This window comes from Carassius carassius, chromosome 10 (genome assembly GCF_963082965.1).
Source record: "Carassius carassius chromosome 10, fCarCar2.1, whole genome shotgun sequence".
NCBI lineage: Eukaryota > Metazoa > Chordata > Actinopteri > Cypriniformes > Cyprinidae > Carassius > Carassius carassius.
In genome coordinates, this window is record NC_081764.1 from 30,320,240 (window position 1) to 30,345,121 (window position 24,882).

Here is a 24,882-nt window from a genome sequence, read left to right on the forward strand (position 1 = left end):
AATAACTTTATACATGGTGCACTTTAATATTACAACTTCGCAATATGTTTTTCATTCACTTAGAGCTGTGTTACTGAATGGAATTTCCATAAAAATCCATAATAGGGGCACTTTAAAATGGAATTTTATAGATTGATTTATTTTTTTTTCAAAAAATGCTGAAGTGGATGTGCATAATTTTAACTGATGCTCACCTTGAAAATTCTTATTTGGGTAGATTATTTTTGTCTTGAGTCTGGAATTAAATGCTTTCATTTTGTTTCAAGTACAAGCTCTAAAAATTAATTCAATAAAAAAAACATGGTGGATATGGTTGTAGTAACGTAACTGGCATTACTGAGGGACTGTATTTGTTTACAAGGCTTTAATATATCAGAGATTATTTATTTGTCACTTCATAAAGTCAATTTATCTGCCATTTTGACCCTATGGTTGAGTAGCACAAATTAATTTGTGTAATTTTGAGTATAGGTTACACTTAAATTTAATAAATAAACCCATGCAATTTTGTGTGTGTTTGTGTGTATAGATATGTACGCACAATATAAATTGTGCATATATAGCGGTATACAGTTTTATGCAAATGATTGGGCAACACTCTGAGGCCGGATTATTTGCTCTGTCTTTATAAAACAAATATCATAGTGATATGCCATTCAGTTTATAGAGAAAGCTGATTAATGTGATGTTTTTCATACATAAATTCTTAGTGTAGCAGTGTTGAGTTGTATGAAATAATAAAGCTGAATGTGGAAAAATAGGCTGTGCAAACTTTTGGGCACCCTTTCAGTTGTGTTGATCTGCATGCATGTAGTCACTTAATGCTTATGCTTAATGATTGATTGAGCTAGCCAAATTAATTTTGTGTTGCAATGAACCTTAACATTGCAAACTCGCATGCAGTCTTGAAAAAGGATGTTTAAGGTAGCTATTGCTAGCTTTGCTTTTACTTGATTCTCTACTTGAAAGTAACAACATGGAAACCTCAAAAGAATGGTCTCATAACCTAAAAACTTTATGAATTAATCAATATAAGGAGGAGGATACAATGCACTTTGCACAAGGAAAAGCTCAGTGGAAGGGTTATGTGGAAAAAGCCTTTTCTGCGTATTGCCAACAAGCAGTCGTTTGAGGTCCGTAAAGTTTCTTCTGTTTTGAATAATGTGTTGTGGACAGATTTAAGAGTTCTTTAGTCACAAGACACACTTTGTATGGCGGAAAAAGAACACGGCGTTAGAGAAGAACCTGCTCCCCACTTATAAAATTTGGTGGAGGGTCCATCAGTACTGGAAACCTTGTCAAGAGTGCTCAGCAGCCATCAAACCTGACTGAACTAATGACCAAATGGTTCAAAATACCTGCAGACAGGATTCAGAGCATTACCAGTGGATATAAAAAAAGTGTCTTCAGGCTGTTATTTCAGCAAAAGTTGGCTTTAGTAAATACTGACTGCGTTTACATGCAGCCAATAACCCGTTCAAAACCGGGATATTAGCAATAACCCGGTCGCGCACGGCCATGTAAACACCGGCAAAAACCCGGATATGCTCATATCCCGGTTTTTAAAAACCGGGATATTATACCTGGGGTACACCTTTCTAACCCGAATATTTGGTCTTGTAAACGCGTTTCGGCATATCCCAATCAAAATGTGTGTTCTGCGCATGTTCCATTCGCAAGGAATCTTGGTCTTTTGAGTAGAGACGGCGCATAAAAAAACCCCGCGTGCAGTATAGAGGCACAGTAGTGTCAAGTGCTGCTGGTGGATCAGTACCAGCGCCAAAGCGCAAACAAAGACTATCGCTATCTGCCCCAAACTATTCATTATCCGCCTGCTGCTGCTGTTGTTGTTGTTGTCTTTGGATACAGGAAGAAGAATCGGAAATGACGCATATTGCGTCTTGTTGTCCGTACGTCCAGACGCTAACCGTGCGTCGCCGTTTACATCGGGATTGGCGCCTGATTACACATTCCATGAATACAGGAGTAACTCTCTCTGCTCACGCATGTAAACGGGTTATCCCGAATGTTTCAGAAACCCAAATAGTGACCTTAACCCGACCATAACCCGAATTTTAACAGCATGTAAACGTAGTCACTGATGCCTTTTTTCCACTTAGGTGCCCACATTTTTTCACCTCAGTGTTTCTATGATTCACGTTGCGTTAATTTTATCGATAAAAAAAATGTTTACTTCAGAAATGAAATGCTACAGTTGCCGTAAGATATAAAATATACAGTTGCTTCTTCGGAAGCCCAGCAGATTATGAATTAAAATTCTGACGATTATCAGGGGTGCCAAAACTTTTGCATAAAACTGTATTAAGTGAAAACATACAAATTGTGCACATATGTATTTAGAGAGGGTTTACGGTTAACGAAAGCTGGATGCATAATTGCAAGCTGTATACATGTCTTTCTATCTATACACAGACAGATATAATTTCTATATAATTTCATATGTGTATACAACGCATTCAAATATCTATTAGTCGATCACTATTTAACATATTAAACCATAATAAACACTCGTCATTCCTTTTTATTTCATTAAGAAATTAAGAGCAACTTCAGAAACAGAAAAAAAGCATGCTTCTTCTACAATGAATGTTTTATTTTTTCCTTTACAAAACTCACTGTCATCTGGAAATCGTTACAGTATACAAGAGAAAAACAAGGAGAAAGATTTGCAGTTGAACTCCTGGTTGTCAACAGCCAGTCCAATAATAGAAGTGATAATATAGCAATAATAATGATAACTGCAATAAAAGTAACTAGATCATGGATGATAAAGCTTTAAACCAAATGAAATCACACTTTCTCTCTTCTTTATATCAAACCAACATTAACACTGATTTCCCTCAGCTCTTTATGAGAATACAAGGGATATGAGACCTATATACTGGATATGATTCTTAGCAGAGTAAAATACAAAAAAAACAAAAAAACAAAAGGGTTACATAGCATTTTATTTCAACCGCCTTCAGCCAGTTTTGCCTTCATATTAGTGTTTCTTCATTACTGATATGTGACATACGTTCTTGGATGTTTTCTAATTAGTGTCTAAGGCACTTTAAGAAACACGTCATTAAATGCTAAAAGAGGAACAGGTTATGCGTTCCGTTCATCCTCTCAATACTAGTGTTCAAAGCATCCCATCCACAGCTATAACTCCCAGTCTTTCAGAGTTACTAGAATTCAGTCAAGTGTCTGTGAGTTAACGTGTTCCTTATTTCCAGTTGCTTTCAGCACTGATGTAGCAATCTCTCATCGACGTCTGGACCAGTTCCAATAACCTTGCTTTGGTGGCTGTTTCACTTGTAGTGAATCTGATAGAGCAGCTGGATTTGAGAAGTACCATCATACTGTCACATATACGGGGGAAAAATCCTAAAGAGATTACATATGTAAAGTCTTGATGCTTCAACTTGATGTGCATTTGCATCCAGAATACTTCATATTTCCAGTTGAAGTGGCCATTATGGCTTTCTCACAATGTGCAGTTAAAGGCGATTCGTAATTACATCCAAATTCCTAAAACGCAAACCGCCTCCGTCAGTGAAATCTCCCAAATAAGAACAAACAAGCCTCGAGTTAAATGAAGATAAACACCGTCACCCGCCGGATTTCTCGTGTTTTACTATTTAATGTGTTTAAATGTTAATGAGATGCTGAAGCGTGCAGCTTTTTCACAGTTTTTCCTTTTCTTTTCTGGTCCATTTCAGATCCGGTCCAGTGCCACAGGACTTTTTTTTTCTTTTAGTGTTGGCTTGTAGCGAACAAGCAGCATATGCATCTCTATCGACCCAAAATCTGCAGACCGTTCATTTGGAGATCTGAACAATACAACTAAGATCCAATCGGTCACATTTGCTTAGCTAGATGATGGTTTTACATCATGAACACTTTCATTGCGCGCTCTTATGAATGAGCATATTCATGTACACAAAGCAAAGTTTGACATTTGAAATGCACTTCTATAGTGTTCTGTAGTGAGCATGGTATTTTGTAGGCTACAGTTGCAGGAAACACTAATTGGCATATGTATGCTCGGTCTTGAAGCATCTTGTATTTAGAATAAGGCAGAGTTGATGCTCCCTTGGTAGGGAGGGGATAGAAATGGAGGTTTGAGAGTAGCTTATGTCTTAACGTGTGTGTGTGTGTGTGTATATGTGGAAGTGTTAGTGTACTTGTGTGTTTACGTCGCTCACAGGTCCTCTTTCTGTACCGTGGACCACACATAGCTAAAGGAGAAGGATGAGATGCTGGAGAGGGGGAAGCAGTGGGGCTGGGTGACCACAGGAGGGCGCTGTGCTCTACTCCGCTTGAGCCGGCGGGTTCTCGTTCAGGTCGCTGGCCTTGCTGTCTCCATCATCATCAGAAAGTTCCCCTTCCGTCTGCAGCTGCCTGCGGCCAGACCGGCTCGAGGAGAAGCTAACAGGACCTCCTCGCCTGCAGGACAGAGTGAACAATTCATTAGAGCGCATTAGCCAGCAATCTAGAATTCATTATCTTTTATTCTTACATTTTTAGCTTTCATTTTAAATTTTAGTAATTTAGTTTTTTTTTTTTTTTAAGCACAATTTTAATTCCAGTTTATACATTTTCTGTGCTTTGGTCATTTTTGTTCATTTAAAAAAAATATTTCTGTTTAGCATTTATTTTATTTTGCTTTAGTAATTTTCTGTAAGCTTGTCATTTTTTTTATATATTTGTATTTAGCATTCATTTATTTTTATTTTAGCTTTTTTTATAGTTTTATAACGCATTAATTTTTATTTTAGTCATTTTGTTATGTGCATGTCATTTATATTAGGTTTTTAAAAATATTTCATATTTACCATTAATTCACTTTCATTTTTAGTAATTTTAGTATTTAAATATATATATATATATATATATATATATATATATATATATATATATAGGAGACGTTTTTTTCCATCTATTATTTATATTTAAATTTCAGCCTTATTTCGATTTCTGAAAATGATTTTTAATAGCTTTAGGTTTTGTTAACAATAACAACACTGACACAACCAACAAATGTAAATTTGTTTTTACAACATTTAGTTTTGGCAGTGAATATCAGCACCATTAGGGGCCGTTTACATATCGTGTCTCAAGTTCATTATTTCAAATGTGGGCGCGGTATGCGCGCTCATAATGGACCATCATAATGGTCGCGATGCGCACGCGGTGCGACGAGCTTGTTTTTTCCAGGCACGTCCGCACCGCATCGAGTTAAAAACATCTCAACTTTTCAAAATGCCGCAAGTGCACCGCAGGTCATATAACTTCCTCACCTTTTCCGTAACAATGTTGAAAGCTCAGCCAAGATGAAGGAACAGCTGATAGCTGTATGTGGATTTTTAAATTAATTTAGTAGCAGTGCTACGGCAAGCAGTTTTTAGTGCTGCAAATCCATTTATCCATTGCTGAAATTTCCGCGTCTTCATGGAGAGAGCAGGTCATGGTTGCTTAGCAACGGCAGACTCCTCAGGAGCGCAAGTGCCCGAAGGCTTTGAAAAAAAAAAATCAGAAAGCGGTGCGTCTAGCGTTTTTCACGCGTTTTTAGACGTGATATGTGAACGGCCCCTTATGCTGCTCATCTGACCACCTGGCATGACATGACTGCACAAATAAACAGATGTACATATACAAAGATTTAAAGTATTGGGACAGGCCCTGTACCTGAGGCGGTTTTTGAGAGTGTTGACCTCTCTGCTCAGACCCTCACTAGCTTCGGTGGCATCATCCAGCTCTCTCTGCAGCTTCCTGCGGGAGGCGTTCGCACGAGTCGCCTCTTCCTCAGCTTCTTCCAGCTGCCTCTTCAACTGCTTCATGCGGGAGTTTGCCTTCTCCAGCTAAAGAAAGTTCAGAAAAACTCAAGGAAATGCTGTAAAACCAGCAAATCACTCTAAAGTGGGGAACTTAAGAGTTTGCCATTTTATACACATCAGAGGTTTAAAAGAAAATGCTGTCTGAAGATTGGAAAGTGGAAAGTCTGTTTAAGTTATTCTGCATTTATTCAGCATGAGCAGCTGGGGACCTAGTACACTTTGAGGACACAGATCAAGATTTAGGCTTCATTCACCTGCTCTTTGTACTGGTCTGCATGGCGCCTCTCATCCTCCACTTGCATGAACACCTCCTTGAGTTTCTTCTCTGTGCGGCGCACAATCTTATTGGCTGCAGCTCTCTCCCTGTTGAGCGCACAGATCATACGTCATTGCCAAAAGACGAGTTAGTGCCAATGGTTTTTGTTCGATTTATGATGTGGAGTTAAATGATTTCTCTTCACTGTTGCATACTTTGCTTCCTGTTCAAGCTGCTCCTCTAGCTGGATAATCTTAGCCTCCAGGGCAGCGATAGAGGCCTTAAACTTTGATTTGACGGATCCCTCAAGTTCCTGCAGTTTGGTCTTCAAATCTTTGTTTTGCCGCTCAAGCTGCTGACGGGCGTTCTCGCTCTTCTGGGCAGCACTGCGCTCCCCCACCAGCTCTGTGTTCAGGGCATCCACCTAAAATACAGACACAACAGCTGTTACTAAAGACGTGATGTGTCAAATGTAGCAGAGAATACTTAAGTTTAGCTTTCTCAACAGCGCACCTGCAGGGTTGTTTTGCGGAAGCGGTCGTTCAGGAGCTCCATGTTGCTCTGTTCCTCTTCTAGCTCTTCCTCTAGCTGGGCGATACGAGCCTCCAGCCGCCTCTTCTCATCCAAGAGGGCTGCCCTGTAGGAAAAGAAACATTAAGCATAAAGCTTGTTTTTGAACAAACAATTAACAGGAGCTGAATATGTCAGCATGAAATGGAAATTGTGATTTTTGGAAATTGAAACTGCGACATATATCTGAGTGAAACTGCTGAGCTTTTGTTTGATTTTGAACTTTGTTCATTTTAAATTGATTGGATTGTAGTCATTTGGAAATTGATAAAATCACTTATAATTAGCACTATTGGTTCTCATTCAATAATCTGTATGACTTGAAGTCAAGTCGGTTGCTGACTTCAAGAGGTTTGCAGCACAATGACTCACTTTCCAGAGGCACTGTTGGAAATCTCATCTGCCAGCTCGTCTCTTTCCTGTTCAGCGTGGCGTCGGGCTCTCTCTGAAGATGCCAGGTCCTAAAACCAATCACAACCAAACCATAAACTAAGACTCGCCAGCTTAACTAAGCCGATTTAAAACTGTGTGGAAAAACAAGCAACAGATTCTTCAGAAAAGCTTTTTTTAAATGTGTATTCAGGCTTGCAGTGTTGGCTCACCTCTTGCAACTGCAGGATCTCAGCTTCTAGACTCTTGAGCTTCTTCTCGTTCTCCTTAGACTGAGCGAAGATCTCATCACGAGAAGAGCGCGCCTCTTCCAGCTCCCTCTGGTAGTCCTTCATCTGGCCCTGGATAAAAACAAAGAGATGTTGTCATCTGTTCTTCTCACATTTTCTCATGTCTCTGCACTGACTGTGACCTAAAATATTACGTCACAGTAATGCAGTCAATGATGTAGACATCTGTGTCACTACTAAAAGTTTTTTTTTTTTTTTAAGGAGCTTGTGAGGAGAAACAGACTATGCTAACAGTAAATGTGTCGTTTCTTGCATCATCATTAATGTGTCATCACATTTGTGCATGAACAAAAGCATTCTGGAAAAGATTCTACCTGAAGTTTGCGTAGCTGTTTAATGGCTTCATCACGGGCCTTGTTTGCAGCCTCGATCTGAGCTTCCACATCTTTAAGGTCCATCTCCAGTTTCTTCTTGGCAGCTACAGCAAGAGCTCTCTGCTTCCTTTCATCTTCAAGCTCCGCCTCCATCTCACGCACCTGAGGGAACAGGAATCATGGATCAAAAAACGATATCAGATATCAATAGTACAAACTATTGCAGACTGTCAAATTTGTGGCTTCTTAAAGCTTTAACCCTTTATTGCACAATATACACACACACACACACACACACATATACATATATATATACACACACATACATACATACTGTATAATACTGTATATGTTTTTAAAATGGCACAGCTTTTTAAATACTTGAAAGTACATACTTAACATCAGTCAGTCAAGCATTACAATATGATATCTGGATAATCAAGTACTATTTAATGATAGAACTTTAGTAATTATAATTCATAACCATGTATGAATGCACAGACATTTTAACTGAATTTAGGACTGGTGGTGGTGCTTTGTTTGTTCAGTGTTTCTGTAAAAAAAATAAAAAAGTGGAAAAAATGATTACGGTAATAATAATACTGATGAGAAGATAATAATCCGAATTCTACTCATAACAACAGTAAAACATGCACTAAGGTTGAACGAGCTGCTGGATTCATGAATATTAATGAGATTGTGTCCATTCGCAGGAACTGATTTGCTGAATGATATGTAAGGCTCGCTTGCTCGCTCTCTTTCTCACTTTGCGCATGTGAGAGAAAGCGACGCGAGTTGTGCGCCTTCACACTAGAGTTTAAGGTACACCAAATACACAAACACAGGTACGCTGTGCGTCTATTGAGATGAACTGAAAAATATCACAGATCGCATGATAGAGGTGAAACTCTGAAGCGCTTAATCAGTGTTCAGTGAATTAATATATATCTGTGCTAAACTTATACTCAGCCTCAAACTCACATACTGGTGAGTAAAATCTGATCATTTATTAGCCATTGGCTAACATTATACATAATTTAGTCACCAGAGTGAAGATTTAGTTGCATATGCGAGTGATTTACCTGCTATGTAGAGGGTTGATATATATATACACACACACACACACACACACCCAAATGGATTGTAATCCTCAAAAATGATACATTTCACCCACCTGTTTGACCAGTGCCCTCTTCTTCTCCTCATTCTGCTCATCTCTGGCCTGCAGGTCTCGGTCAAACTGGGCCTTCATGGCCTGCATGTTGACCTCCAGACGCAGCTTGGCATCCTCTGTGGCCTGGAGCTCGTCCTCCAGCTCCTCTAGCTGAGTGCGCATCTCCTCCACCTGCTGCTCCAGAGTGCGCTTGGATTTCTCCAGCTCATGCACCTACAGATTATAGCACATCAAAAATACAGTGAGACAGTGTCAGAACCAGTCACAATGTGATCGAGCACTAAATGATAAATCTAGGATCCAGGACTTCTCTAGTCATTCATAATTACTCCACATTTTTACAATTATTTTTTGTAGATTGTTGAGGAAGATTCATTTTTGTACATTCCAGATGATTTTAACACTACATTTTCATGACATTTCTAGATCTGGAAATCACAATTTTAAATGATTCCAGTCTTCTGACCAAATTAGCATCTTATTAGATTTTTTGCTTCTGTTTGCCATGGCACTCCGAGTAGATCCAAAATCTTGCTCCAAATGCTGCATATTAAACATGCATATGTTCTAACTGGCAGGTTTTGTCGCTTTGCTAAGTATTTTGCTGTCGGTGATGATGGGCAAATTCTGAAACCTGAAACTTGTTGCATCACACTTAGTTATCACATACTATAGGGTGTCAGCACATTATGAGGTCTCTAAACAAAAACAGCCAACAAAATCTGCTGTTTACAAAACACCAAAGGTTCTTTAAACATCTTGATGATGAATTTAAACATTACCACATACATAACATAACAGTACAATTGTCCGGTAACATAATGACTTACATTCTTGCCTACGTCATCCTTGGAACTCATCAGATCCTCCATCTCGGCTCGGAGTAGCTTGTTGAGTCGCTCAAATTCCTCTTTAGCCTCCAGAGCTTCATCCAGGGCTCGAGCCATAGACAGAGCTTTGGTATCTTTCTCTCTTGCCTCGGCCTCCGCGCGGTCCCTCTCCTCAGCGTAACGTGCTGAGATGATTTTCTCCTCCGCCAGCATCTGACATACACATCAACAAAATTATTAATTTAAATGATCAATTAAATGATGACATTTTTCAGTAGAATTTAAAGCTAATTTAAATATATATATATATATTACATATTCTCATCTAAACACAAATTAAGACATATTAAATGAAACCTTAGAGATTTCGGTCTATCCAATCATAGTACATTGCAATAAAACTTTGACATTTCAAAAAGTTCACAAAGACATAATAAAAGTTGGTTTTTGGACATCAAGCAAGCATGCCTGAGCTCAAGCTTCCCATATTTGATGAACTAAATATGTGCGTTAAATCTGTTCATCATATAGAGCAATTGTGTCTTTTCAGAAATTGAATTAAGCGTTAAAACTCTGAATTAAGCGTTTTTAATGTTTATTAAGTTTTAATGAAATAGATTTTAAAGAGAAAGAAAGAAATATCTCAGATTTCATTACAAATATCTTCAACAGGGGGAAACGACCTATGGTTTCTGAATGAGGGTGAGTAAAAGGTGACAGAAATTACATTTTTGGCTGAAATGTTGTTTAACCAAAACAATTGATACCTGGTCAAACTTCTTCTGTTTCTTCTCCAGGTTTGAGACGATCTGTCTCTGGTGGTCTAGGTCCACCATAAGGTCATCAAGCTCCTGCTGCAGTCTGTTCTTGGTTTTCTCCAGCTTGTCATAAGCGATGGCCTTTTCCTCCAGCTTCTGACTGGTCCCCTCCATGTCCTTCTGCAGCTTCCTCTTAACCTCCTCCAGACCTTCAAGGGCTCCCACATCATCCTCCAGCTTCTTCTTGGTCTCCACCAGCTATCCAATAAAGGATTAAAGAATAGTGCCTTTACTTTTAAAAGTTTAAATTAGGGTTGGGCTGATAGACACTACGATGTTGAGCTGGCATCTTGACCCCCCCCGCCTTTTGAATGCACGATCGCTTTCAAGATTCGCGATCGCACAAATTCTATTTATACTATGGAGCGGCAGTACTTACCACAGTTGTTAAATCATTTGAAATTTGTTTCAGAACGTCATAAATAGAACGTAGTAACAGTTTACTGTCAGGGATTTGTGGTATTTCATGCCGTGCCACATCCAGTGTAGAAATAAACACTGACTGAGTTCTATTTACTGATCTATATGTAATGAATCTCTATTATAGATTTTGTCGTGTTATACTGTGCCGCGCACATCCAGTGTAGACACGGTTAGGAATCATTAGTGATTTTCCATAATAAAGATTCATGCCTCAGGTACACCCCCTTACTCCAAACACCTTACCCCCCATCACCCTCCCACCCCCCACGGCGAAGTCTGTGCTTGTTTCACTGTAGACATCATCCAATGCCAAATTTGTAGACATCGCCCAACAGTAGTTTAAACAGTACATCTGACTTCCTTTCTGAACCGAAGTCTAAAAAATTACATTTTTACATAACCCACGTTTTATCCTCAAACAAGACAGACTTCTGTGAGGTAAGTAAAACACTTATTATATAATAACATTATTATGTGCTAGATGATGATATAAACTGACATGCCATGTTCCTTCATTAAAAAAATATAGTGATTGGGTGTACCTGGGCTTGTAGTGTTGCCAGTTGTTTCTCCAGGTTCCTCCGTGCCTCCTCTTCCTCTTCCTGCTGCTCCAGAAGGTTGTTCTTCTCCTCATCCAGTTGACGGATACGGCTGCTCAGGTTCAGTTTCTGACGAGTCTCCTCTTGAAGCAGCTCCTACAGCCACAATATTAAACAAGCATGACTCGATTACATCCCACACCTTTTTTCTAAGTCTATCTGTTGTTTTAATTTTAATTAAATCTAGCTACAAAATGTTGAACTTCTATGTCTTGAACTTCTGCTTCATCCATTCTTCCAGTGCTTCCTGTCTACAGAGACACGTTACCTGAGTGTCCTGAAGCTGACTCTCTAGGCTGGAGGCATCTTTGGCCAGCTTAATTCCCTTCTTCTCAGCATCTTCCAACAGAGCAGAAACATTTTCCAGTTCTGCCTGCAAATGACCAAAAAAATAAAAAATAAGAATAATTTATTTGCAGTTGGGTGATATTTCACAAGAACCCTGGATGCTGATCTATTTAAAGGAGTCATGACCCACAATTTGCACTTTTCCACGACAATCAATGTATGTTATGATTGCCTAATGATTATACACTGGCCGGGAAGCCGATATTTAAAAGTGAAGCTTTTGTTTACCTCAGGGTTTATAAACCAGTGCGCGTGCACGCGCACTCAAATACGAGATTTTGATTTCAGCCCCGACTTGACGTCAAGACGGGGGGAGGATATACCAAATATGGACACCGCAGCAGGAAGCCGCACCCTGCCGCTCTCCCCCTCTCCCCCTCATATTCATTCGACAAAGAAAGATGGAGAAACGTAGTGCACACCTGAGTTGCTCTGTGGTTGACTGCCATAAACAACATGCAAATGTGTTTTCTATACCAAAAACGGACGAACTATCAAGGACCAGTGGATGAAATTTATTTTTAATGACGCGGTTCCTACAACCCTTTCAACCGGCGTATCGTTTGGTGTCTGCGCTAAAATTTTACACAGGATTCATTCACAAATTTTGGGCAATATCAGGCTAAGTTGGCCTCTAAGCTCCGTTTGGGAAAAGGTGCCATCCCCACCATCAGAGACTTGCCTGAAATTGAAACGGTAAGACTGTTTTATTGCTTTACTGTGTGTAACAAACAACAGCTACCTGCTAATGCGGCTATTGTATGTAACGTTAGCTTCGAGGTAAACACGGGGAATGGACTCTATGAATGCTAGCCACTGTAGCCACATCTTTCCATTTTGTTTTACACAACAGTAGTGACGCGCCCCTCATTTGCATTATTATAATGACCATACACGACAGCCAAAACATCGCATCAGATCTCGCGAGACAATAATGCCTTTAGAAATAAGGGTCTGAGGAGCTCTGTGTTTATTTTTTTTCAAATTTTCTTTTTTAGAAGTGCCTGAAAGACTATAATAGAGCATTGGGTATCCAAGATAACGCGAGGTGACGACTCCTTTAAGGTTTCTGTCACACTTTGACCCTCCGTCCCCTGCTGGTTTGTGTTCACACAATGGTTTTTGGTTCTGAACCACAGTATGTTTGAGGAATCAGAGCTGTTTACCGATGATGCTAGGTAACGACTATGCAGAACAGAAGATGGCGGATGAATTGCTCGCCTCATTTTTGTACTTTTGGGATTTTGAAAGTTTAATTTGGTTTCCAAACGCCAATACAGAACACCACCACCAGAGTTTAAAAAAAAAACCAACAGATAAAATAACTGCATGTTTGCTGTGTTTGTTTGAAGGGCTGCACAATGTTGTCATTATATTTCAATATCACTATAAAATAATATATGAAACTGGTTATTATATAATAATAGTAATTCAATAGTACATATGCTAATATTTATTTCATTATTGCGATTTGCAATTTATTTAATAATAATTGCAATTTGATAATCACATTTTGATAAAAGCCATAATGATGATTTGGGTTTTATTTTGATTATATTTTCAGTCTGCAAAAAACTAATGAAACAACAGTTATCTGTTGTATGTGAGGAAGGAGGAAGTAACAGCACTCACTTGTAGTTTATGTGACACAGTGTAACAGCACTGACCTGTAGTTTGTGGGAGCGGTCTGAAAGTTCTCCTTTAACCTTCTCTCCCTCGCTGAAGCGGGCCATGAACTCCTGCAGCTGAGCCTCAAGTTTCTTTCTCTTGTGCTCAGATTCAGACTTGGCTTGCTGCAAAGTCTTCACCTCATTGGCCAGCTCCTTATTATCACTCTCTAGAGTTTGTTTGTTTTTCTCCAGATTTGACTTCACCTAATGTTGACAGACAGACAGACAGTATGAGAGAGCCAGATTTTGCCTAAACTGTATCAACAGGAGACCATACCATATTCAATCACTGAACGAGGAAATTAATTCCAAACACATCATTCTGACAGCAGACGACTGGCAGCGTTCCTGTCAAGAACTTTATCTCTGTGGCTTACTCTCTTGGCCTGTTCCAGCTGCTCAGAGATCTCCTCCAGAGATGTGCCGTGCCTCTGTCTCATCTCCTGGACCTGAGACTCATGATTTCTCATCTCTTCATCGATGGCCTTCTTCAGTTCTGCCACCTCCTGCTCACGTTTGGTCCTTTATGAGCAAAAGACACATTATTAGGTAACAAACACAAGGGTCAGATTCTAATTAACTGATTTCCATGGCATGGAAAAAAATACTACAGAAGTCAATGGCTACCGTCAACTATTTGTTTACCAACACTCTTTTAAAGATTTGAAACAAATGAATGGTGATTAAATGACAGAATGTTCATTTTTGGGTGAACTATCGCTTTAAAGACTAGTTCAATTTAGTTGTGATGGATTTAGTTGCTGATGTAGACTTGTACCTCAGCTCCTGCTGGGCGGCTGTGGTGTCCAGTGTGTCTTCCAGCTCAGTCTTCAGAGCCTCCAGTTCCTCACTCAGATCTCTCTTGAGTTTCTCAGCTTTGTTTCTGGCAGCTTTCTCAGACTCCAGATCCTCCTGGAGCTCAGCTAGCTGGGCCTGCAGCTCGCGCACTTGCTTCAGTGCGTTATTCTTCTGAACAACCTCCTCATCTCCTCTGTGGAACAACAAATATAAGCAAAGATTATAATCAAAACGATGCATGCTAAATTAAAGGAGTTATATTCTACACTTTTTTTACTCTGATACTGATGAATTAAATAACCCTGTTTAAAATCCAGACAATTTTTGCTACTCTACTTTTCAGACTTCTATATGTAAATAACCTGTTATGACTGGTTAATTTTTTTTCAGAAGTGAAGTAATTAACAATATACCTGCTAAGCAGCTCATTAATGAATTGATATATAAGTGAGTATAAATATATGAACTGATAACATGTAACAGTAAACAGTCTTATAAAAGATTTCTATTTAAAATAATCATAAAATAATCACTTCTTTTAAATAGTAATAATATTTAAAAACATTTTCACTGTATGATTACCTTGGAGAATAGAACAGATTTAAAATAAATAAAATAAAAATCAATGATTCCAAAACTCTTAAAGTGACTTCTTTTAATGGGTATGCAATAAAATTTTACATAATTTGACAGATTAGAAACTCTATGGCAGGTGTTGATTTAAAGTTATGGCTACAGACTGAAAGCCCCTGTCCTCTTCTTTCTATATATATATATATATATATATATAGAGAGAGAGAGAGAGAGAAAGAAGAGGACAGGGCATTATACACACACACACACACACACACACACACACACACACATACACATACACTCACTGGCCACTTTATTATGTACCCCTTGCTAGAACCGTGTTGGACCCCCTTTTACCTTCAGAACTGCCTTAATTCTTCATGGCATATATTCAACAAGGTGTTGAAAACATTCAGTTGCTGCAGATTTGTGGGCTGCACATCCATGATGTTCCACCACACCATTACACCACCACCAGTCTGAACCGTTGAGACAAGGCAGGATGGATCCATGCTTTAATGTTCTTTAGGCCAAATTCTGACCCTACCATCTGAATGTCACATCAAAAATCGAGACTCATCAGACCAGGCAACGTTTTACCAATTTTGGTGAACCTGTGTGAATTGTAGCCTCTGTTTCCTGTTCTTATCTAACAGGAGCAGCATCCGATGTGGTCTTCTGCTGCTGTAGCTCATCTGCTTCAGGGTTCGACGTGTTGTGCGTTCAGAGATGGTTTTCTGCATACCTTGGTTGTAACAAGTGAATAATTGAGTTTCTGTTGCCTTTCTATCTCTAACCATTCTCCTCTGACATCAACAAGGCATTTTTTTCCACACAACTGTCATTCACTGGATATTTTCTCTTTTTCGGACCATTCTCTGTAAACCCTAGAGATGGTTGGGCGGGAAAATCCCAGTAGATCAGCTGTTTTTGAAATACTCAGACCAGCCCATCTGGCACCAACAACCATTCCACGTTCAAAGTCACTTAAATCCCCTTTCTTCCCCATTCTGATGCTCGGTTTCAACTACAGCAAGTCATCTTCACCACATCTAGATGCCTAAATGCATTGAGTTGCTGCCATGTGATTGGCTGATTGACAAATGGTGTTACCAAGCAATTGAACAGGTGTACCTAATAAAGTGGCTGGTGAGTGTGTGTGTGTATATATGTGTGTGTATGTGTGTGTGTGTAAGCATGTCAGTATGCTTGTGGTGTGATGTCGCAACATCAATGTGATACCAATTTACTAAAGTATTTCAGGACTGCACAATGTTAACAAATACAAAGGTCAAGAATAAAAACTTTCCATGACTAATATACATGACGGCAACATAACTGACATAAAGTTAACATAACATAAAGTTACTGTTTAGACATGGTCAGTTAGACAACAGTCTAACTATTTGGGCCCCAAGTGGATTTTTTCTGGCGAGAGTAGCCAACTTTTTCTTATTCTGTGTTCCTCAATGAACAGATCGTCACCTGGCCAGTACAGCCTGCAGCTCCTCTTCTTTCTTGGCCAGTTGGATCTTGAGTTCCTCAATCTGGGCCTGCAGCTCAGCTATCTGGTCCTGTAGGTCTGTGGTCTCAGCATCCAGCTTTCTTTTGGCTTTCTCAAGCTCCTGCCTAGTTTTCTCCTCTTTCTTCAGACGCTCTGAGGATAAAACACATACATAAACACGTAAGACTCACTATTTTACATTCCCTTTAATAAAATGATCCATATTCAACACAGTCCTCACCTTCCAGATCTACCATCATAATTTCTTGCTTGTTTTTGACTTTCCCAAGGTTCTTGGCCTTCTCTTCTTCCTCTGTCAGCTGGGAGGTCATCTCACTGACACGGTCCTCCAGGAGCTTTTTCTCCTGAGGGATTGGGAGGAAAGAAAGAGCTCAGTTTGCCCCTGCAAAGTTCTTCTCAAAGCATCCTTATCACAAAGGCCCTGGGCTGCATTTTGATTAGACGGTTTGACATCTGCACTGACCTTTAGGAATTTGGAGTTCTGGTCCTCCAACAGCAGAATGTCTTCCTCCATCTTTTTTATCTTGGCTTCAGCAGTCACCTTCTCCAACTGAAGCTTCTGTCGGGCAGCCTCTTCTTCATCTAGTTGTTCCTCTAGGTCCTGAAGACAAACACACACACACACTTTTGTAGTTTCTGTACAGCAACAGTGTAGGACTTTTTGAGCCTTTTTAGCGAAGTACTTACTGAATCCAATATTCCAACCTAGAACTTTTAGATACAGATTTAATCTATTTTAAGTTTACAGGATTATATTTCCCCAGTGAAGTCCTCACCTGTATGTGCGACTGCATTTTCTTCTTCTCTTTCTGCAAAGATTGGTTCCTCTCCTCTTCCTCCTCCACACGGGACTCCAGGTCATGAAGAATCTCCTCCAGCTCTTGTTTTTTAGCCACCAGGCGAGCCCTCATCTCTTCAGCTTCAGCAAACAATTCTGTCTCGGCCTGCAGCTGCTCCGCCAAGATGTTCTTCTCCTCCAAGAGCTGAAACAAACATCCAACCAGATCTTTTCTCTGTCAACCAAATTGACAAATGTTGTAGAAACAGAGTCACTAAGATTTCGTAAAAACTTCATAAGATCATGGAGATTCCACTACATTGAATAAAGCCACAAGAGACCACCTTAAGTGTGACCATAAACATGAATCAGATATGTAACAATGTCTTTAATGTGGTTCATTATGTCGGATATCAAGTCAAAAACTAACATAACGCTTAAATAACAGTGTGATTTTCAAGAGACAGAGGGAACAGGTGAGTGTGTGCTAACCTGCTGGTGTTTCTGCTCCATTTCCACCAGGTCGTTCTCTACTTTCACCTGCTTCTCCTTCACTTTAATAAGCTCCTCATCCTTGGCCTGCATTTCTTCCTCCTGACGGGTCACCTGGAGGAGAGGTTTCACCTGCAGACACACATGTAATGCACATCTCAAATGAAAACTAATACTGCAAATGAGTTGATTAAGATTCAATTTCTCTTGCATATGCACAGATTTCTTTTGGATAAGCACACAAAAGCTGCTCAAATCATTAAAACAGTTAAAAACCAACCAAGAGACCAACCTTGGTGAAGAGTCTCCACCACTGCCAGTGGCGTAGTTTCAGGTAGGCGGCGCAGTTTCTCTGGAGGACTTTCAAAGCACTTAGCTGCTGCTGTTTTTTAGCAAAGGCTCTGAGAATCACAACCAGAGAACAGCAGCACTTCACCAACAGTATCTCATAAGAATAAATTTAATTCCTACAGTATAAACATTAAGAGCTGCATATTACTGCTACCCCTTTTAGACCAGATTTATATCAGCCTTTTGTATTTGGACTCACTTGCGAGCCAGGTATCCTCGACAGACCGACTGAAAGTAGATGATGATATCTGTTATTTTCAGGTCTCTCTCCTCCTCCAGGTGTGCCAAGACCCCAGTGCGGAAGAAGATCTTACTCTGCCCGATCCGGAAGAGGTTTGCGTCAAGCTCCAAGGCTCGAATCTACAGATCAGATTGTTAGTGGATACTTAGCATTTAGAAGATGCAAAACTTCTGATGCTGGTTTTTCTATAATGGATATCAGTAAAAAAAAAAAAAAAAATTAAACCATAGAATAAACATAAAAATAATGTCATCATTAAAGTGCACCTTTAATTGTATATTTTTATAAAAATATATCCACTAATTTTATTATTATAATAAAGCTTTTTGGAGGAATGCATTATTTCGGTCAATTATTGATGAAGCTTATTTTTCTTAAAGTTACATTTGGATAAATTAATTTTAATTCTGAAAAGAAAATAATTTTAAATGTAGTGCAAGACAAGTTTATTTGTAAAATGATAGAAATAAATGGTTAAAACAATTACACTACCATTCAAATGTTTAGGTCAGTAAGTCTCTCATGCTTATCAGTGCTGCTTTTATTTGATAGAAAAAATAAAGTAAAAGTAGTAACATTGTGAAACATTATTACAATTTAAGAATTCTTTTCTAATTTTTTCAGGATGTTTTTTCAGTAATCACATGATTCTTCAGGTATTATTCTAATAGGGTGATTTGGTGTGTAAGAATTTTTTATTATTATTATCAATGTTAATAGTATTGTAGATTTTTTCGGGACTTTATTTACAGGATTATTTGATGACTAGAGTTCAAAGGAACTGCATTTATTTGAAATAGAAAAGAAAAAATGATTACACTTTTGATCAAATAAATGTGTTCTTGCTGAATAAAAACAAACTTTTGAACAGTAGTGTTTGTTTTTATGAAGCATTTCATAACACACTGGTATTTTAACTATTTTGATTGAATCATATTTTGTTCCTCTGCATGAAACTTGATGAATAAAGTACTGGTCAACTTCATCTGTTAGTCATCTTAAGAAACCTTACCATTCTCTCACAAGCCTGTTTGCCGTCCATAAAACCTTTGGGGATTGCATTAGGTGTGAGGATCTCATATCTGAGAGGAAAACAGATATAACAGTCTTATTACTGATAAAATATACTATGCATTTGAATGAGATTTCTGAAACGCACCTCTGTCTGAACTCCTGGAAGACAATACGGTTAGGGAACCCCTGCCTGCAGATCCGGATCCCTTCTAGAACTCCATTACACCTCAGCTGTTCCAGAACCAGATGGGGCTCCAGTTTACCAGCCTAACAGAGAAGAACACAATGACAATGAGGTGCATAGTGTATATATATATATATATATATATATATATATATATATATATATATATATATATATATATATATATATATATATATATATATATATATATATATATATATATATATATATATATATATATATATATATATATATATATATATATATATATATATATATATATATATATATATAAATATATATATATATATATATATTTGTTTTTTTTTATCTAGCTAAAGTACATCTTTACTTACAACTGAAGGGACAAATGTCACTTACTCTTTTCTCGTGATTGGGGATGATACAGCGGACGAAGTTGGGGTTGGTGTTCCTTAGTGTGGCCATGAGTTTTGTGAGGGACTCTTTATAGAGCTGACCCACAGTGCGGAACATGCCCTTCTTGGTCTTATAGGTAGCCCCAAAAGCAGTCTCATTCATCCCTGCCACCTGGTCCAAACCAACAATACGGTCCACTACCATGAAGAGTGAGAAAAAGAAAAAAAAGATACCAACCGGTTAGATTGATTATCAAAGTATTTACAGAAACAATTTAAAAAATCAAACTAAAAGAGTGACAGGGCACAGCCAAATCATGTGAAGATGGAAGAGGGATATCTACAACTAAAGCTCTAATTTAACGACACCAAGCAGAAGGTCAAAATACGCTGTGTATTTTTTGTATTCTTACAAAGACCATTTAAAAAAAAAACGTCCTTTAATTCTTTCAGTCCTTTAATCGTCGCATCCTACACAAAATTTAAAATAACTTTTAGGAAGTAGTACAGTGTATTTTGACTCAATGCCACAAGATCAGACAGCCAATTCAAGAGCCAATGGCCCCTACTACGCCAGCAGGTCCAGTGCTAGGCAAATGGAGACATGAAACAGATGAAAAGTGCCAAGGATAAGACTACAACTATAAACAAGCACAAGCTGCAAAAGAAAGAAAATGGAAGGGTGAACCTCAAAACCTGTCAAGATCATGTCCAGTACATACTGTATTTCAGCAGATGTTAATTCAGCAGGATTCAGTCAGTTCTTTCAGTGAAAGATTCATCAGACAGATTTAAACCAGTAATTGGTTACTGAACTCCTCTGGAACCTTAAGTTTCACCTGCTTGTGAATCAGACTACACTGATCATGCTGTATTAATCTTTGCATGTAGCCCATATTTACAACTCTAGTAAAACCTGATTTATTTTGTGCCGAGATGTAATTTTAGCAATGGCAGTGTAGTAAAGAGTGCTTTTTAAGTTCTTATTTCATTCTATTTACAAAAGAATTGAAAAAGATATTTTGCTTTCATAATGGCCTTGAGTAGGTGTTTCCACCAAGTAAATGTTCCACCTCAGTTCTCATTAATGAAATGCAGAACAACAGAATTCAGAATGTTAGTGTAATACAAAAAAAGTTCATTGTAAAGTACTGATACATTGTGTAAATATCTGTTGTAGTATGCTTAATAAAACAAATCATAGTTCTGCAGCTTTTTTTACACTACAACATAAATGAGATTCAAACCAGAATCAACAACAAAAATAAATTCTAAATAAAACTGATAATTAGAACTGAGGTCTATTTTCTTTTTTTTTTTTAAATGTGACCCAGACATGTACATTACGTTCTCTCTCTCCAAGTAATGTTACTTAAAATGTTTCCTTTCAGCAACTGATTAAATCAATGTTAATAAATCTGCTAAGTAATAAATAAGATACAAGAAAAAAATTACTTTCACACATTTGGGTCCAATAAAAGTGCCATAATACAAAATAAGTCAAATTTAAATCACTCAACACACAAGTAATCAGAAACTACATGAAGAGTTCAGATGCAAAAGCCTCATAGTGCCATCTGAAATTTTCATCTTAAATTAGCATTTTTATCAGGCTCCTATATTTATGTTCATTTATTTAACTTTAATTGCATAGAAAAGGACCTATACATTGGCAAGTAAAATTCCTGAACTAAACATATGGGCCTGATAAAACTAAATTTCAGATGGCACTTTTACTTAACCTTTTACATATTCATTTTGATTAATTGGGGGCTGGTAAAGTCTAACTACTGGTGCTAGATTTGCAATTCTAGATCTTGCAGAGTTCCTGTAAATGTCATTCTTAAAAACCACTTCCAAGTAATGTTCTGTTCATATTGTGGCTCCTGACGTGACTTCCGTTACCTCCATGGAGAATTTACTGAGCTGTCAGTGTTGACTGGCACAGGCTGAGCCAGTCATTCCAGTGAAACAAGACGTGCATTGTTCCATGTTCCCTGCCGGAGACACTACAGAATTCCTCCACCCCTCACCCAAACTCCATCTCCCTCACACGGCCTATCAAATCACCATCTGACACTCAAAACAAACAAGTTGTCTGACCGCAAGAGCCAAGGGCATAAGCCCCCGTACCACACATAGCGCTCTGTCTGCTGAAAACTAGGCTGTGTTTGAGGCAATCTCATGATAACCAGGTCAGGTCATATTTCACTGTGAAATTAAATAGTAATAATAATAATAATAATAAAAAGGAAGTAATATTTAGCATCAACTCCATTTTAGGACAATTTTTAATAAAAATTAAGCAGATTTTCACCCACAATTGTCATTATAATAATGCATTCAGAATGTAAACAAAAATTATTAATTACTTTAAGACAGCCTCAAGACAGTAGTGCTTCCGCCGACTTGAGTACAAGTCCCAATTATCATAGAATTTGATTTTGTGGTGAAATATGACCCAGACATGTTCTTGACATGTTCTGTGAATCACATAGGTGTAATAACGATTTGACCCTTTTACAGTTTTTTTAAACTGAAATAACAGTGAGAATATTTAGGGGTGTGAAGTTATCAAAATTGCTGAAAGGCACTCAAAAGAACAAGCAGGGCCCTAATCCTTGTAGCCAGCTTAGAGTTACCCAGAGTGTCAGTACTCTGTATTAAGTCACTATGCACATTCGTTCCTTTTTCATGCAATCTTCATTCATGGTCAGTTTGGGCATCCTACTGAATCAGCCAAGTCAAGCTTCCTTCCGAATGGATCCAGCTAATTCTAAAGTTAGCCAGCTAGAGGGACCAGGGCCCAGGTCTACAAGCCATGGGAGTGTTTGAAAGTACACAATGCGCTGGTAAGCAGAGACCTACAGCATCGTATACCTTCACCTGGTGATTCATGGAGACTAGAGACATCATAAAAAGATGCTCTTTGGATATTCTGAATCTCTATGGTCGAGAGACAGAGAAAAGGGGCAAAGGGGGGATAAACAAGAAAATAAGCCAAATAAAATAGTAGTAGTAGAATACAGCTAGCATATAAAAGACATAAATTGTACTAAACACACTGGTTAGTGCTGTGCTACACAAGTGAGAATAAGCAAAAGTCTTCATTCAATATGCACTAGTTTCTGTTTTTGGATATGTGTACTAAATTTAACATTTAAAGATCCTGCTGATCGATCTAAGCACACAGATTTTATTTTGTATCTACTTCTGAGAAATTATTTTGCCACAGTATTATAATTGTACATAAAATGTGCATTATGTTGATTAACATGTATTTTTGCATTATATTTCTTCACTGCTTTAATCTGTAAACAATGTAAAGCATCCCTGCTTGTGACTACAGTGCAAATATATCGATTGTGATATCAACAGTATAAAATATTTGTGTCGAGCCACAGAAATGCATGACAAGCTCTTTTTACAAGACACACAAGACGTGAAACTGAAGATTGAAAACAACAGTCACTTTCTTCTCAGAGCGGGAGGGTAGAACCATAAAAACGAGCCGTTAAACAGTTTCATGTGTCAGAGAATCTGAAAGGCACTTGAGAAGAAAACAGCTTACCATCCTTCCACAGTTCAGTCACAAACTTATCCGTGGACTGGTGTAGGAGTGTGGCTACATTGTCATTTAGAGGGTCCATGTTCTTCATCAACCATTCATCTGCCTTATAGTCAACCTGTAAAAGAGAGAAATAAACGGTACATTAACAACCTCGAGATGGGTAGGATGGAATTAAGCCAGGATTGGTTCAATCTGGAAAGTTTAATTTAAGAGGTATTGCAGTTCAGCGGTTGTTGGCTGTTCGCATGGCATTATGTATCTACTGAAAGTGGTCAAGTATAAATCAATGCACTCTTTTACTTTTCTCAAACAGGAAACAAAGCAAACTCTAATTTTCTGGCTTTTAACCCAAACATAGCTCAAAGGTAAAGAAATATCACAAGTTCCTCATTTCAAGAAGTGTCAAGTTTCTATTGCAAACAGCATACTGATCTGAAACAGATGTGGCCTATGGTTAGCACATACCACAGCTGGATGCTGCTACCCTAGAAAGACAGCAACACAACATTTCCCTGCAAGCCAGTATGACCTGACTTAATCCAATTACCTAAGGTTACGATGTATTCCGGGTTTCTTTTAAACAGTAACAAAAGTAACTTAATTATTACAAACATCACAAGACTGAAGTACAAGCTCTGAACCCAACAGCTATGTGTAAATACATAAATATGAATGCAGACATACCCTGCCAGCATAGTGAATGATGCAGAAATCGGCTTTGTCCTTCAGCTGCCGTGGTTTCTGAAACTTGCCATGAGTGCCTTGCTCCTGCACCAGTTTGTCCACAAAGGTTTTATCAGTGGCTTTTGGAAACCAGCATTCCTCGTCCAACAGAGCCAACACACCGGGAGGATTTGCCTGGGAATGGCACCGCAAAAGAGATCCAAACAATTGAAAGAAAAGCCAAACGAAGGCACTTAAAGAATTCTCTACTTCCACAGTAACAAATGCTCTGTGTAGAAAACATTTCCAGCAACTCAGAACAAAGAATTAAAGGGCAAATACTATCATAGTTGAGGTGAGAGCTCACCGGTCTCTCAATGAGGTCAATGCAAGGCTGTAGGTCGAGGCCGAAGTCGATGAAGCTCCATTCAATGCCTTCACGCTGGTACTCCTCCTGCTCCAGGATGAACATGGTGTGGTTGAACAGCTGCTGAAGCTTCTCGTTGGTGTAGTTGATGCAGAGCTGCTCAAAAGAGTTCAGCTGCCAAGAGATGAAGAGGGCAAAAGAATATAATCAAACTGCTTTTGTCCATAACATAGTCCCAGAACAGGCATAATTGATTCTTTAACAAATATCAGTATCTTCAATATCAATGGATATCCATGACAATCTCTTTTTATTTCATCCTGACAATACCATAATTATTTAACTCAGTTAAGCAGATGCATCTTTTCCAATCTCCACACCAGCACCAAGGTAGCAACATCCTCCAGCATAACCTGAAGG

The 24,882-nt window shown here is 38.5% G+C and overlaps 1 protein-coding gene across 5 annotated transcripts in view; it reads right to left on the reverse strand.

Annotated features, from left to right (window-relative positions):
• Positions 1-2,593: 2,593 nt before the first annotated feature.
• LOC132152150 (myosin-10-like) overlaps positions 2,594-24,882 on the reverse strand; it is a 72,408-nt gene continuing 50,119 nt past the window's right edge. For all 5 annotated transcript variants that reach the window (XM_059560888.1, XM_059560885.1, XM_059560883.1 and 2 more), the window contains 29 exons: positions 24,463-24,636; positions 24,117-24,290; positions 23,433-23,547; positions 19,866-20,059; positions 19,446-19,567; positions 19,299-19,368; positions 18,245-18,405; positions 17,987-18,095; positions 17,695-17,826; positions 17,201-17,407; positions 16,888-17,025; positions 16,645-16,768; positions 16,385-16,556; positions 14,304-14,516; positions 13,903-14,047; positions 13,523-13,729; positions 11,776-11,880; positions 11,451-11,603; positions 10,435-10,683; positions 9,668-9,880; positions 8,838-9,050; positions 7,664-7,825; positions 7,272-7,400; positions 7,042-7,130; positions 6,613-6,736; positions 6,315-6,523; positions 6,098-6,206; positions 5,695-5,867; positions 2,594-4,452 (listed from right to left, as the gene is read on the reverse strand). In XM_059560888.1, coding sequence (XP_059416871.1) covers positions 4,317-4,452; positions 5,695-5,867; positions 6,098-6,206; positions 6,315-6,523; positions 6,613-6,736; positions 7,042-7,130; positions 7,272-7,400; positions 7,664-7,825; positions 8,838-9,050; positions 9,668-9,880; positions 10,435-10,683; positions 11,451-11,603; positions 11,776-11,880; positions 13,523-13,729; positions 13,903-14,047; positions 14,304-14,516; positions 16,385-16,556; positions 16,645-16,768; positions 16,888-17,025; positions 17,201-17,407; positions 17,695-17,826; positions 17,987-18,095; positions 18,245-18,405; positions 19,299-19,368; positions 19,446-19,567; positions 19,866-20,059; positions 23,433-23,547; positions 24,117-24,290; positions 24,463-24,636 — 4,521 coding nt within the window. In that variant the 3' untranslated portion in view covers positions 2,594-4,316. The remainder of the gene's footprint in view (positions 4,453-5,694; positions 5,868-6,097; positions 6,207-6,314; positions 6,524-6,612; positions 6,737-7,041; positions 7,131-7,271; positions 7,401-7,663; positions 7,826-8,837; positions 9,051-9,667; positions 9,881-10,434; positions 10,684-11,450; positions 11,604-11,775; positions 11,881-13,522; positions 13,730-13,902; positions 14,048-14,303; positions 14,517-16,384; positions 16,557-16,644; positions 16,769-16,887; positions 17,026-17,200; positions 17,408-17,694; positions 17,827-17,986; positions 18,096-18,244; positions 18,406-19,298; positions 19,369-19,445; positions 19,568-19,865; positions 20,060-23,432; positions 23,548-24,116; positions 24,291-24,462; positions 24,637-24,882) is intronic.